Genomic DNA, 15,237 nt, shown 5'->3' on the forward strand with positions numbered 1-15,237 from the left:
AGCAAATGTGTTAATCATCCTTTACCCATCCCGGGAATCCGAGTTCGAATTTTTCCCCAGCAGCCTTTGCCGTCACAAGAAGTGACAAACTGGATCATGTGGTCAGGCTCAGTGAGTTGATTGACAGCATGTTCTTGTAACCCGTCGGCTTGGATCCATAACTGTGTTGTATTGTCCAGACTCGACCATCGTCACATTGCAGGAATATTGCTGCGTGCGGCGTTAAACAAGAAATGCAAATATAATATCATGATCACTACCTTTCCTTGTACTCGCTTTGTAATCTGTTACGACAGAAACCCATGGCAGATCCGGGGTAGAATAGGTCTTCAGCAACCCATGCTTGCCGTGAAAAACGGCTAGGTTTGTCGTGGGACGACTAACGGGATCGTGTGGTCATGCACGCGGACTTCTTTTATGCATGTCATCGTATCCCAATTGCGTGGATCGATGCTCATGATGTCAATCATTGGATTGTCTGATCCAGACTCGATTATTTACAGACCGCCGTCAAATAGCTGGAATATTGGCGAGTGCGGCGTTAATAAAAAAATAATGTTACGGCAGATATTCGAGATTAATTCTTCTCTGGCGTTGACGGCTTTGACGTTTTGAATTTACCCAGCATGCTCTCCTGTGCACATTTCATGGCTTTGATTGCTCCTGTGAATACATCTTGTATCCTTTATATTACGTGCATTTGGCCCGTGGCCTCACATTGTCACTGATTTGTAGCAACGTCAACACAACTACGCACGGACAATATTTGTTCTATTTCATTTCGTGTTATCTACAATAGTTATGGTGTACATTTCAGAGTACAAAATATGACGATTGGGGCTGTAATCAGTTTGCTTGTCCTGTATTAACGTTTAGAAAACTTATTTCATTACCCTCGTGGTGCAGATACAGGTGGTAAGATACTAAATCAATACGTCACACCTGTGTCGTTCAAGGTTGACCTCGTTCTATTCGTTTTGATTGGATAAACGTGACCGTTTTGATTGGACAACTCGTGAGCTTTCTATGGATTTGACCTCGCTTTTGTTTGGTCAGATTCCATAGAAAGTCCACTCGTTTTTTTAAAATGGTATCTAACGAGAATGAGTGTAGTATTCGGTATTTATCCCAAGGAAACCTTACAAACCTGCTTATTAAGTACAGATCAGACAGGCATTTTGATGGAAGCACTTGTAAATATAACTACCACATCGTTCAGATTTGGGGAATGTTTCGTCGAAGTGAGATTGATGAAGCAGGTGGTGGTATATGTCATTTCCTATAATCAATACATACTCATGTTGACATGACCTCGGTGAATGGTGTTGATGTATCTTTCAAAACAGTCTGGCCAATTATGTCAAGGGGAGCTGTTTGTTTGGATACTTGTGTTTATTTCTACAACACTTTCCCTTAATGGATGTGTCAATCAACTCACCAAACACATGAAGGGTGAATCCCTAGTGTGTTTCCAGTTTGCTCTGAACCATTGTGTAATGTGCAATCTTTGTGAAAGAGGCGACATTGGAGATGAATTCCACTATTTTTTATGTGCCCCGTATTTGTAATAGACGCAAATATCTCTCATCCGACTATTACAAAGGTGAAAAAATTCTTCAGATGTATAACCTTGTCCACGAAAATATAAACGGAATGTTTCTAGGGGTTCGGTCCTGCCCCACACTGAAACACTTTTTGCATGTGCTGTCTCCGTAGGCAAGTGATTATTCGAAACATGCCCAGCAGAGGATGTGATGACACACTGAAACACTTTTTGCATGTGCTTTCTCCGTAGGCAAGTGACTATTCGAAATATGCCCAGCAGAGGATGTGCTGACACCCTGAAACACCTTTTGCATGTGCTGTCTCCGTAGGCAAGTGACTTATTCGAAATATGCCCAGCAGTGGATATGATGACACACTGAAACACGTTTTGCATGTGCTGTCTCCGTAGGCAAGTGACTATTCGAAATATGCCCAGCAGAGGATATGATGACATGGTGATGTGACGGTGAACCAATATAATAAAAATCAGATATTTTACTCAGACACGATACCTATCCGCATCAAAGTCGGAAAACCCATTTGGTTCATTTCTTTACTACCTGGATTCGGACATATCTCTTTAACAAAAGAAAACCCACACAAAACAAAAATAAACCTTAGATGGTAATCTAGTTTCTGTTGAGGTGCACTGGAATGAAAAGAATAAATACCACAATAATATATTGACGCGGCCTTTATCAGTTACATTAGGAACAGGCCGATTTAAATTCATGTTCGAGATACACTAAGTTATGTGAGTCTGAAACCTTCGCTCCCTCGTAAAAACAATTTTGAAACCTCGACACGGATTGGCCGATTCGAAAGTTCACCTGACGCGACCTCCTTCTGGAGGTGTGCTCACATCTTCATGTAGAGAGGTATCGTATCGGAATAAAAGATCAGATTCTATAGAAATTGGCTATTAACCATTTAGCGCCTCGTAAGGCAGCTTGTACTGTTATATACTCCCATTGGAGTCGACAATGAATGTCCAGTGCACACTGGTTGATTGTAATAAGGTAGCGCACTGAGCATGCTTTAAATTTGACGCATTATTAATTCACACATTATCACACATATACACACCTATTATAAATGCATGCGTTATTACACCCATGTAACACTTATAGCGCTCATAGAGACCTGAGTGTAATGAAAGTGTGTTTTAAGGATTTAATTTCGCAGAACCAGATAATTCGGTGTCTACCGCACACGCCCACCCATGTCGGGATAAAGAACACGGCGTTGTCAAAATATGATCGCTTTGTGAAGCCTGGATGTAGTTGGTCAAATCGGGTTAATGACAGTCTACAAAAAAACAACATTTGGAAAAGTATATTTTTTATCTGAAATAGTACATTTTCACAAATACTTCATACATCAGAACAGGTGATGGTGTCAGCACAAGTAACGCCACCACTCCTCTAGTCTATACTATAACGTCCAGGTACTTGACGTCAAGCCGGAGGTATATCGCCGTTATATGGTCATCACACAAGGTGGGATGTGGGACAATATGTACATTGCTCAGTGACACAGAGACACGTGATGCAGCTGATGGAGATAATCAGTTAAAACACGTCCATTCCTGGCTCGTGATTATGAATGAGAGGGTGAGTTGGTGAATGTCGTTCAACGCCGATTTTAACAACAGTTCAACCATATAAGGGCGGGGGACACCAGGAATGGTTTTCACACAATACAAACCGCGTTGGGAATCGAACCCAGTTTGTCGGCGTGGCAAGCAAACGTAAGGCAAAACTACACTGGCTACACCACCACGCCTTCATCATTATGAGCATGTCTGTTCTAGTCACTATACCAGCTCTATGACGGCGCGTGATCCTGCTATGGACATTAGGCATCGACCATTTAGTATTCTCGGGGCAGGCAAGTGATATTCTGTCAGAGACAAAATACTTTTGGTGTGACTGCTTCAAAACTTACAATTTTATAAACCTTTCCTTTCACAACACGCTATGTTCGGACATGAAGCATTTTCAGCCAATAACCTTTTCATTATTATTTTTTTTCAGTATTTCAAAATGGTCCTACCCCTTCCCGGCCTCTCACAGAATATCAGAAGGTCGTCCTAAGCTCCCGGTCATTCTCAGAACTCAATATTTTACTAAATACACCAACTCAATATACACGAGTGGCAGACTGTTGTTTGTTTTTAACAACGGGTACAGTCTCTCCCTCCTAAAACACGTTTTCACCTCCACAAGCAACAGCGTATATGGCCTATGCAACAGTTTGTTCAAACTTTGTCGTGATGAGCCGTTGCTAACCTATATGCAATATGGATTAATGGATTAAATCATTGGTGATTTAGTCAGTGGTCAGTTAGTCATCGCAGACAGTGGTGAATTGCTTTAGTTTTTGTTTGTCTTTGTTTGTTTTTTTATTTTACGCCGCACTCAGCAATATTCCAGCTATATGATGGCGGTCTGTAAATAATCATGTCTGGACTAGACAATCCAGTGATTGACATCATGAGAATCGATCGACGTAATTGGGATCGATGACATGCATCAACCAAGTCAGCGAGACTGACCACGCCTCTTACGACAAGCATAGTCGCCTTTTACAGCAAGAATGAGTTGCTGAAGACCTATTCTACCCCGGATCTTCACGGGTGGAATTGCATTATTCATCAACAACACTGTGATATAATCGTCATAGACAGTTATGATTTTGTCATTGACATCATTGATGATTTCACAAGAACAGACAAGTATAATAAACAGCAGTCCAAAACCTCATAAAGATTACAACGGAACACAAAAGGCACATCGAGAAGCAAGGGAACTCATATCAACGGACCCTAACGACAAGCAAAAACTGAACATTGATACAGTGTCGTAAAATCAGTATGACACACATATGAGTCATAATTTCTTTATTACCTATTATTTCTTAATCATTTTGAGCTCCCCTTTAGAAAAAAATACACCGATCACCACTGCTCTCCTAGAAAAACACAACAGAAAACACGTCATCAATATTCAGCTATGACGTCATTTCTAGTGTGACGTCATTCCGACCTTACGTCACAATAAGATTCGAATGACGTCAACAATGTCGTTTAGCTGACTGAAGCAATACACTGGTGCGCGAGAAGTGGTATTTGCGTTGGTGCACATACGATGTTTAAGACCTCGTTTGTTTCTCACCCAAAGGGTAATAAACCTAAATATGGATGGATACAGCATTGATGGGTGCTAAGTTATACACAAAGGGAACCGATGCATCATAGAGTAGCCCTGAAGTCATACATGGAGCGTGGAGATGTCATTGATTTCGTGTTGTTGTTTACTGTTTGTGTTAATGATTAAAGAAGCAGCCTGTGAAGTTCCTTTTGCTAACTTGTTTATTAAAAATAAATTCACTTCAATATTTATCAAGGGTACACACTGGTGTTAACGTGTATGCCTCCATAAACGCAAAACATTTTGAAGTCAATTCCTAAATACCCTTATATATATTAACATGTTAGCGTTATTAACATAACTGTCGGGAAAACAGGGGTTCGAGAAATGGAGTGTGAAATCACTTGTATTCATCGGACACCACACGTGGTGCTTGATATCCAAGAACAATCCAAAAATCCCAACTTCAAGATTTGGATATCTTAAAGTTGCCTAAACCCCTTGACCTCCTGACCCTTTGACCCTTTGACCGGGGATAACGAGTACATTATGAACATGAACATCCCACAATAATTGCACGTGCTGCTAGAATGACGTGTGATCAGTCAGTCACGTGGTCAGTAGCCATTCGAAAATGACATTCATTTATGTGAATCAGTGTAGTGGGAATGTGAACTGCGTGTACTATTTTCCCCTACTTTTCCTTACTTCATGTGTAAGAAGACACATCATTCATCTCAAGAAAAGAAAAACATTATTTCGTTGCAAAAATGAAAACGACGTTTGATAACAATGGCCTTGTATGGTGTGTTGCATAGTAATGTTTGGTATCATTTTCGACATGTCAGCAGTCAGACCCTCGACATGTCATTTAGCTGACCCTCTGGCCATGCGGCTGTGATCCCTCACAGACAGCACCGCCAGAGGGCAGTCACAGGATGGACGTCATGAGTTGTGAGCAAATTGATTCATTCTGATTCATTGATTCCAGTGTCTTGTCTATCAAGAAGGTGTTTCAAGCAACACGGATATTATTGACATAGAAACAAAAAAAAGGATTGTCGATGAAGTCAAAGGTTGAGCCCCGTTATAAGGCGATACCGTTTTGATCGATGTGTATCGAGCTGCGCACATCTTCTGTGCACCTTCACCCAGAATGCCCCCTCTGTACCGTTTGTCGCAGTAGCCATTGTCAAACCTGCCCTCACAATCACACGTAAACAGTGCATTCAGGAACTTAAATCCAATCGATGTGTGGCGAAACTTTGATATGATATAGCTGCCGATATCTCCCGACAGACAGGGGTGTTTCCGAGCTGCTTCTATGGCACTTAAACAACTATCCGTGCATCTGTTTTCTCCTGTTGCGATGTCAAAGCAATGACCGAGCACTGACGTGAATATGTTTATGGTATCTTGATTGGTTGCTTGGAGGAAGGCCAGCCAAAAACAGCCGTCGATGGAGTTATTCCGGAACTTGGGAAGGTATCGGTCACACTTTTGGACCGACTTCCTCGCGGTGCACCATGGGATGGGAAGATTTTGTTTTGGGTAATACGTTATGAATCCGTAACACATCTCGTCCTGTGTTCCATCGCCAAAACACATCGGGTTCCCAGACGTTGGTGTTTTGTAAACACAGGTTGTCCGTATCTCGTCGCCGGGACGTACCTCGACGGGAGGATTGAACCTGAGGGGTAGAAAAATAAACACATAAATACCAGGACGTAATGTTTACAAACCATTTCGATGCCAATAGGATCAATCCTACAGTCATCTTGAAAAGGGGTCTTCTTTGTAGTGAGGGAATATTGCATAAAATCATTCCTGCTGATATCAAACTGTGTGGGGAGGGAATGTGGTTTTACGCCGCTTTTGGCAATATTCCACCAACATCCCGACAGGGGACACCAGAAATGGGCTTACACAATGTACCCACTTAGGGAGTCGAATCCGGGTCTTCGGCGTGACGATCGAAATCTAAAACCACTATGGTACCCAATCGACCCTCCTGGTATCCAAGAGCAGCGTAGGCGCCTATACGTGTCGTAAGATGCGACTAATGGGATCGTGTGGTCAGGTTCTATGACTTGGTTGATGTATGTCATCGTATCCCAATTGGGCGGATCGATGCTCATGATGTCAATCAACCGCCGTCATATAGCTGGAATATTGCTGAGTGCGGCGTTAAACAACAAACAAAACGGAATAATCCAATGTACTGATTGTGTGCCTTTGTTCCCTAACGAATCGACTTTGCTCACGCTATCGACCGTTGATAGCCTGGCCCAGACTCGATGAGTTATAGGCAGGAGTGATAAATACTCACAGCCCAAATTTAAGCAGATCGGATTAACCAAAAATATAATTATAACATTTGCACAATAAGAAAAAAACAAGTGTCGTATGCAAAGTTAATTGTTCATGATCCAACAACTGACCAATAAATATTAAAACATTGTCTAGTCATACCAGATCACCGTGTTATAAAACGAAAAAGCGCCAGTTGGAAGCCGTTATATTTTAAGTCTGATTATAGCCTAAGAGGCGACGAGTGAGATAGGTTGGCCAGACTAGAAGACGTGGTCGATACATGTCATCGTATCCCGGTTGCGTAGATAGATGTTCATGATGTAAGTCACTGGATTTGGTTGTCCATACTCGATTATCTAAGGACCGCGGTCATATAGCTGAAATATTGCTAAGTATGGCGTTAAACTACAAACAAACCAACTGGACTGTCTAACTACTTGAGAGAGACTGACGCAACAGGTCCACCACGGAGTTTTTAGCTCAACAAACATTGATGACTGTCACTTGACTCAGCACTAACGGCGAGTGGCCGTATATAACACTGCCTGCTGGATGCCCCATGGTTTGGATAGCATGATACTACGGGCTTAGACAGGTAAACAGTCCAGAACCACAAAAATAAATCATAAATATCACCTTGATGAAATCACATCAGCCCGAAGACATAATTTAAACGGCGTCATATGACAATGTAATTGTGCGTTTCCGCCACGTGTTCGACAATCGGGGTTAGAGTCCCAATATTAATTTAACTAAATATACACGTGTGCATATCTAAATCCCACCGGGGTTATATTTTTACAAATATCCTGATAGCTGTGCATGTAGAATAACCCATTGATAAAGCTAATCAGCTTTATTAACCATTGAGTACTGAACAGTTACGAGTCACTGTCATATAATCTTATAATCTTATAATCAGACGCCTGTCATTTTGGTCAATCCCACGAACACGGGTATGGCGCTAACAGGCCATGGATCATGAGTAGAACGAGTCTGATTCGAAACTACAGCAGCGACATCCTGAAACGACTGAGGGGCGCAACTCTGCTCAGTGACATGTAGCGCTGTAGACCAGCCTTGCTCTATCAGCCTCAATGGAGTCTCATAAAACACTGGACGTCATGAGTTCAAAATAATAGGTTACAAAGTTCACAAAGTGTTCTTAAGGCTTCTGCTTCAGGTTGAACTTGAGAAGCGTATAAAATGTGGGGGAACCGTTTCGTGTGCATTTTTGTTATAAAGCAACGTCATCGTACGTTTTTTGGCCAGCAGTTCTCAGTATCCAGTGTGATCTACATCCAGACACTTCGAATACTGTGGAGCTTGTGTCATCTGCGATCAATACGGCTACAATTTTCTATTAAAATGTTATAAGAACTCACGAGTAGATGACTGGGTTGTCGTAGTGGTAGAACCTGTCGTATGTAATGTCGCGCACCTTGCTGCCGTTCCGGTAGAGCTCAATCCTCTGACTCACACCTGCAGCAACAATATTTAACAATTTAGTTCTAAAAGATAAGTTTCCTCAAAAGGCATGTAAATAAATATCTTCTATCACATGCGCATGATGAGAGTAGAGAGTGATGTTTTGTTTAAAAGAAATCGTTACGTAGGCATAGAAAAATTAAGAACTGCGGAAAGAGTGCGTAAGAGAGTTAAGAATAATCCCCATTATAAAGTAGCACAAAATAACTTACATCGTATTTGCATGTAATGATGGTTCTTTCATTGTTAATATTTCACATCTAATATGTATCCGGTTACCTACTGCGTGACGGTTGCAGTGATGAATGAGGATTCCCCTCCGTGCACCCTGCTACCTACCCCGAAAGTGCATGCGTGACAGTTGCAGTGATGAACGAGGATTCCCATCCGTGCAACCTGCTACCTACCCCGAAAGTGCATGCGTGACAGTTGCAGTGTTGAATGAGGATTTCCATCCGTGCACCCTGCTACCTACCCCGATAGTGCATGCGTGACAGTTGCAGTGTACAGTGATGATTCCCATCCCTGCACGCTGCTACCTACCCCGATAGTGCATGCGTGACAGTTGCAGTGTTGAATGAGGATTTCCATCCGTGCACCCTGCTACCTACCCCGATAGTGCATGCGTGACAGTTGCAGTGTACAGTGATGATTCCCATCCCTGCACGCTGCTACCTACCCCGATAGTGCATGCGTGACAGTTGCAGTGTTGAATGAGGATTTCCATCCGTGCACCCTGCTACCTACCCCGATAGTGCATGCGTGACAGTTGCAGTGTACAGTGATGATTCCCATCCGTGCACCCTGCTACCTACCCCGATAGTGCATGCGTGACAGTTGCAGTGATGAATGAGGATTCCCATCCGTGCACCCTGCTACCTACCCCGATAGTGCATGTGGTTGATAGTGGCAGTGATGAAGATGGGCTCCGTCAGCATCTCTCGGGTACATCGCCCGGGGCAGGACTGTGAGAAAGTGACTAGTGGTGAGGGGGCAGGCTGTGGGGTGATCTCCAAGTACTCCTGGCCAACCAGCAACATCCCTGCGTCGTAACTTCGCCGTGAGGGTGTGAAGTACATCTTGAGCCCAGATGCATCTGTCGCGTTTGCTAGCAACCTGGGGTTGTTCCAGTGGATCTGAGATTGCAATCATGTTACAGGTAGTGCATGGAGAATGATGATTTGGCAACAATGGACTACAAAGGTCCAACAAACATTAATTTTGTTTGTTTTCTTTGTTTGGTTGTTGTTTAACATCGCACTCAGCAATATTCAAGTTATATGACGGCGATCTGTAAATAATCGAGTCTGGAACAGACAATCCAGTGATTGACATCATGAGCATCGATCCACGCAATTGGGATACGATGACATGCATCAACCAAGTCAGCGAGTCTGATCACCCGATCCCGTTAGTCGCCTTTTACGACAAGCATAGTTGCCTTTTACGACAAGCATGGGTTGCTGAAGACCTATTCTACCCCGGATCTTCACGGGTCCAACAAACATTTAATCGCATCCTGTGACACCTGTGTGTATGATTCATAGCCTTAACATCGTTTTGTAAATAACTTTCTACCCTGCCTGGCGCTCGGTATTAAGCCTTGTTTGTTTGTTTATTGTCCATCGCCGCACTCAGCAATATGTCAGCTATATGGAGGCTGGGCCAGACAATCCTGTGATTGACATGATGAGCATCGATCCACGCATTAGTCCAGACGATTACAAGCTGCCCCCCCGCCCCCAACCACACACACACACACACACATGTACATGCACGTCGCTATTTTTAAATGGAATCTTTGACGCAAGGTTAAACCCCATTTCACCTGACATGTAAAAATAAGTCTACACATACATATATATTAAAATTGTACAGGGAATGATCAAACTTGCAAAACACAGGTCTGAGCATTAAGGATGTGATGTTCATCTGTCCGTTTTTGACAGGTTCCATTGTATCAATATTTGCCATATGACACGCCATGAAGAAATAAGACGACATCCTCACCTGTAGAGCAGCCTTCCTGTAGCCCGTCTTTCCAATGCTGAAACCCACGTTGTTATGGAGACAGTCTCCTTGACTACCAACTGTCCACGTGCCTATGATGTCCAGGCAACTACGGTGCGCCAACATGGCACACATGAACGGTTCCGGAGTGGCTTCGACTTCACTATCTGTGAGAACAAAATCAAACATGAGGCGACACCCTTCATACCACCTTTGATTATGCAGTGTGTTATTTCTACCTTCTTTCTTCTTATTATTATTGCCTTGTCAAACCCTACCAGAACGTTTAGGAGAATGTGAAAACTCCCCAACACTGCAGCCCTCTGCATTACCCATATGGTCAGAAGGGCTGTATTCCTGGCAGCAAACCCGGGTACTCCCCCACTGTTAACAGACTGGGAGGTACCAAACCTAAGGCACCGAAACAAGATGGAGTCCGACAACTTGGGACTTGGGATGCGTGACATTTCAAAAGCGATCGCGAGTTCTGCATATTTGTCTTGTTTTCTTGAATCTTTCCAATGACATTAGTGTTAAAAGGGACAGAAAACTCAAAAAGGACAAGATCTGGTTTGTTGGCCTGGATATGTCAGCGGCTGCATACGGGCCTATTCCAAAGAATGTTGTATTTATCATTTTTCATGACGCCCTCTACATATTCTGGGTCGTACCATGGATGACTTCTGTGTCAAAACCACAAACCCAGGTTCACACGATCAAGTCACTCATCAAAGCCGTAGTACAACTATCACTTGCCCCCAACTTGTATTTGTATTAACATGGTTCAAATAAAACTGTTTTCCATAAAATATCCAGGGGGGGGGGGGGGGGGGGGGCAATGTATGGATCAATGCTCATGATGTCAATCGCTGGATTGTCTGGTCTACACTCGATTATAATTAGTTGATAGCATGTCCTGGTACCCCGTCGGCGTGGATCGTTGCTTTTGATACCCATCACTGTATTGCGTTGTACCACAAACACACAAACTGGACTGTTTGGGACTGGACTGGGGGGCATTGTATGGATCAATGCTCATGATGTCAATCGCTGGATTGTCTGGTCTAGACTCGATAATAATTATTCGAACTTGTGGTCAGGCTCAGTGACTTAGTTGATAGCATGTCCTGGTACCCCGTCGGCGTGGATCGTTGCTTTTGATACCCATCACTGTATTGCGTTGTACCACAAACACACAAACTGGACTGTTTGGGACTGGACTGGGGGGCATTGTATGGATAGATGCTCATGATGTCAATCGCTGGATTGTCTGGTCTAGACTCGATTATAATTATTCGAACTTGTGGTCAGGCTCAGTGACTTAGTTGATAGCATGTCCTGGTACCCCGTCGGCGTGGATCGTTGCTTTTGATACCCATCACTGTATTGCGTTGTACCACAAACACACAAACTGGACTGTTTGGGACTGGACTGGGGGGCATTGTATGGATCAATGCTCATGATGTCAATCGCTGGATTGTCTGGTCTAGACTCGATTATAATTATTCGAACTTGTGGTCAGGCTCAGTGACTTAGTTGATAGCATGTCCTGGTACCCCGTCGGCGTGGATCGTTGCTTTTGATACCCATCACTGTATTGTACGGTCCAGATTCGAGCATTTACAGACCACCGTCATAACGCTGGAATATTGATGTATAGTGCGGCGTTGTACCACAAACACACAAACTGGACTGTTTAACTCTTGAGAGTAACCTGGTTAATAATTATATAATCTATCCATTGACTGATGTGCTTTGCATGCTTCAGCTGCCCTGTTCAATAAGCTGGTTACATTTAAAGGTGTATGCCGCACTAATATAAGTGAGTGAGTATGGTTTTACGCCGCTTTTAGCAATATTCCAGCAATATCACGGCGGGGGACACCAGAAATGGGCTTCACACATTGTACCCATGTCGGGAATCGAACCCGGGTCTTCGGCGTGACGCTTAAACCACCAGGCTACCCGACCGCCCCCACTAATATAAACAGATATATGAACAACTGCATTAACACGTCATACTAAACATACACTGCCCGCTTGCATTGAAAGCCACATGAATATTCTACAGGTCAGCTAATTGTGTAGCAATGGTGGCTACTGGACACCGGGGCCGCTTCTACGACATGCATTGTGAGCTCCAAGTATATTCTTTATTGCTCGCTTTTTCTGAAACAATTGTTCGCCCACCTGTCGGGTCACAGCCAAATAAGAGTATGTGATGGACAGTTTCCTTGTTGACCAGTATAGGCTCCGTGGCCACTAGATGGTAGTCATCATCTACCGGAAGGTCAAACAGTTGGCAGAAGTAGGTTGTCTCCCTTGCCGGAACCCGTGTCTCTGGGAAGGTGAAGGACAGGTTTCGTGTAGCTGGAAGAGACAAGAAGCTTTTTGAAACAAAGAACCTGGTGGCGCTGATCAACATCGTCAGACAAGTATGTGGATAGCAACCAGCTTTTCTTCGGTTTCTTTAAAAAGATTTAAAGAAAACGATGAAATGCTATGCATTACCACTTTGGTTCATGCAAACCTAGAGTGGTGTGTTACATATTGTATCGTAAATTAATAAAATAGATGTATATTATGTCCGCTATCTCGAAACAAATAGTTAAACAGAATTAAACATTTAATAATTTTCATATATATACTCGTTAGCTCGGCAGGTTTCACTTGGAACGGACACGTCAGTCCAGAGTCCTTGCAGGGACGGTATAACTCACATTGTTTCTTGATGACCGGGCAGTGGAGTTCATGGCTGCCGCACTTGAGCCAACCGTTCCTGGCCTGGCACTGCACGGAGTTCCAGGGGTCACAGACACCTGCGGACCACAGACAAACATGTAGTTGTACAGGATAACTTATACATACTTCCCCTCGGTATATTTGTGAAGATACCAACGGTTCTGGCTTGCATACGAATAAGTTTTGCAACTTCAATATAAGTCGCAGAATATCTTTGGCACTTTTATTTTTCAATCGAATCTCCATTCATCTCAATACACTTATTCCATTTGTCCTTCAAGCTTTTAATACCACTTTTTTAGAAATCCGCAGATTGACCCTCTAACCATACCTCCAATCTGCGGATTTCTATAAAAGTGGTATCAAAAGCTTGAAGAACAAATGGAATAAGTGAATGGAGATTATATTGAAAAATAAAAGTGCAAAAGATATTCGGCGACTTGGTCTTATATTGAAGTTGCAAAACTTAGTGAACGCCCCTCGTATGTGCCTCTTACGTTTTCACAAATTTAAATATTTGGTGTTAATTTAAACAAATTTCAACATTAAATTACTAAAAATATTATTACTGTTCTACATACATTCTGTTTAATGTTCAGTAGAGTTTTGTATCCAACGTGTACCGGATTTCGAATCTTGTTTCAGAATTATACTTGCTTTTACCTGAATATTCGTTGAAAACGTCAGGGGACCCAAGACACCTAGGCTTGACAAGTATCACAATTATTTCTTTTTGAGTTAGTCGCTATATGGCTGGAATAATGCTGATGCGATGTTATATTTTAATTTACTCACTCGTTTTGAGTTATTGATAGATTCGTGTCGGTGTATAGAGTTACCGCTTTCGGTAACTTCATGGATGTGTGTGAGGTACCATCCCTGTGAGGATCCTACGGAAGCGTCATAAAATCACACATCTCCGAGTAGAAGTTCTCAGTCTGTTTTTTTTTCTGCTCAACTTACGGTCTGTGGCTCTTACTGACAACCACAAGTCTAAGCAATTACCTGGGTTTTGAATTCGACCTGACTTTAAATATTTTATCTGGTGACAAGTTGAAACAATTTTAAATACGATTTTCTTAAGTTCACATTATAATTAAGAAACCAATTCCAAGGACTCATGCCTGGCAACCGAAGATCAAAAACCGGTTTGAATTGATTTCAACATAAATATTTCGGCAATATAAAAAAGCGGAGTTAACTTAATTCGACTTGCAGGCTATTCAGGTTTGGAAAGTGTTTGCCAAATGGCTTTGTTTTCCTGGACTCTGACCTGCCGTTCCCGTGGGTCTATCCATTCCACAATGTGGCCACTATCCGTTGATGTCCGTAAAGCAACGAACCAAGGGTACGTATTAACAGTCATTGTCATGTTCTTCAACTTTGTTACCTCTGATCAACTTGGTTGGTTATAGAAGTATATAAGTTCTTGTAGACGTCAGCCTCAGCAGATATTTACTCTCGTCATCTGACGACTTTTGAGCAATTAGTTTCCTTAAAAATCAATAAATTACTGTAATATATTGGCAGCTACAATTACTTAACATTTACATACTTAGCTGATCAGAGAATATAACTTTTTATGGGGGATCATTCAAATGCCAATTTTCAAAATTCAAAGATACTGTCCAGAAATCAAACAATGTACAAGCTCTGTACTGTTCTTCGACTAGTTAGGATAGTAACGCCACACAGAAAATCAACCCCTTACTTCTGTCACCTATACCACCACACACACAACCAGCTCGCTACTTCTGTCACCTACCACCACACACACAACCAGCTCGTTACTTCTGTCACCTATACCACCACACGCACAACTAGCTCGCTACTTCTGTCACCTACCACCACACACACAACCAACCCGTTACTTCTGTCACCAACCACCACACACAACCAACCCGTTACTTCTGTCACCTACCACCACACACACAACCAGCTCGTTACTTCTGTCACCAACCACCACACACACAACCAGCTCGTTACT

The 15,237-nt window shown here is 42.7% G+C and overlaps 1 protein-coding gene across 2 annotated transcripts in view; it reads right to left on the reverse strand.

Annotated features, from left to right (window-relative positions):
- Positions 1-2,914: 2,914 nt before the first annotated feature.
- The window catches only part of LOC139459823 (uncharacterized), a 78,902-nt gene continuing 66,579 nt past the window's right edge, over positions 2,915-15,237 (reverse strand). For both annotated transcript variants that reach the window (XM_071241520.1, XM_071241519.1), the window contains exons 4-9: positions 13,229-13,327; positions 12,699-12,878; positions 10,509-10,675; positions 9,382-9,634; positions 8,396-8,492; positions 2,915-6,387 (exon numbers count right to left, since the gene is read on the reverse strand). In XM_071241520.1, the coding sequence (XP_071097621.1) occupies positions 5,700-6,387; positions 8,396-8,492; positions 9,382-9,634; positions 10,509-10,675; positions 12,699-12,878; positions 13,229-13,327 (1,484 nt within the window). In that variant the 3' untranslated portion in view covers positions 2,915-5,699. The remainder of the gene's footprint in view (positions 6,388-8,395; positions 8,493-9,381; positions 9,635-10,508; positions 10,676-12,698; positions 12,879-13,228; positions 13,328-15,237) is intronic.

Source organism: Haliotis cracherodii, unplaced genomic scaffold, assembly GCF_022045235.1.
Source record: "Haliotis cracherodii isolate W230 unplaced genomic scaffold, xgHalCrac1.p SCAF_13, whole genome shotgun sequence".
NCBI lineage: Eukaryota > Metazoa > Mollusca > Gastropoda > Lepetellida > Haliotidae > Haliotis > Haliotis cracherodii.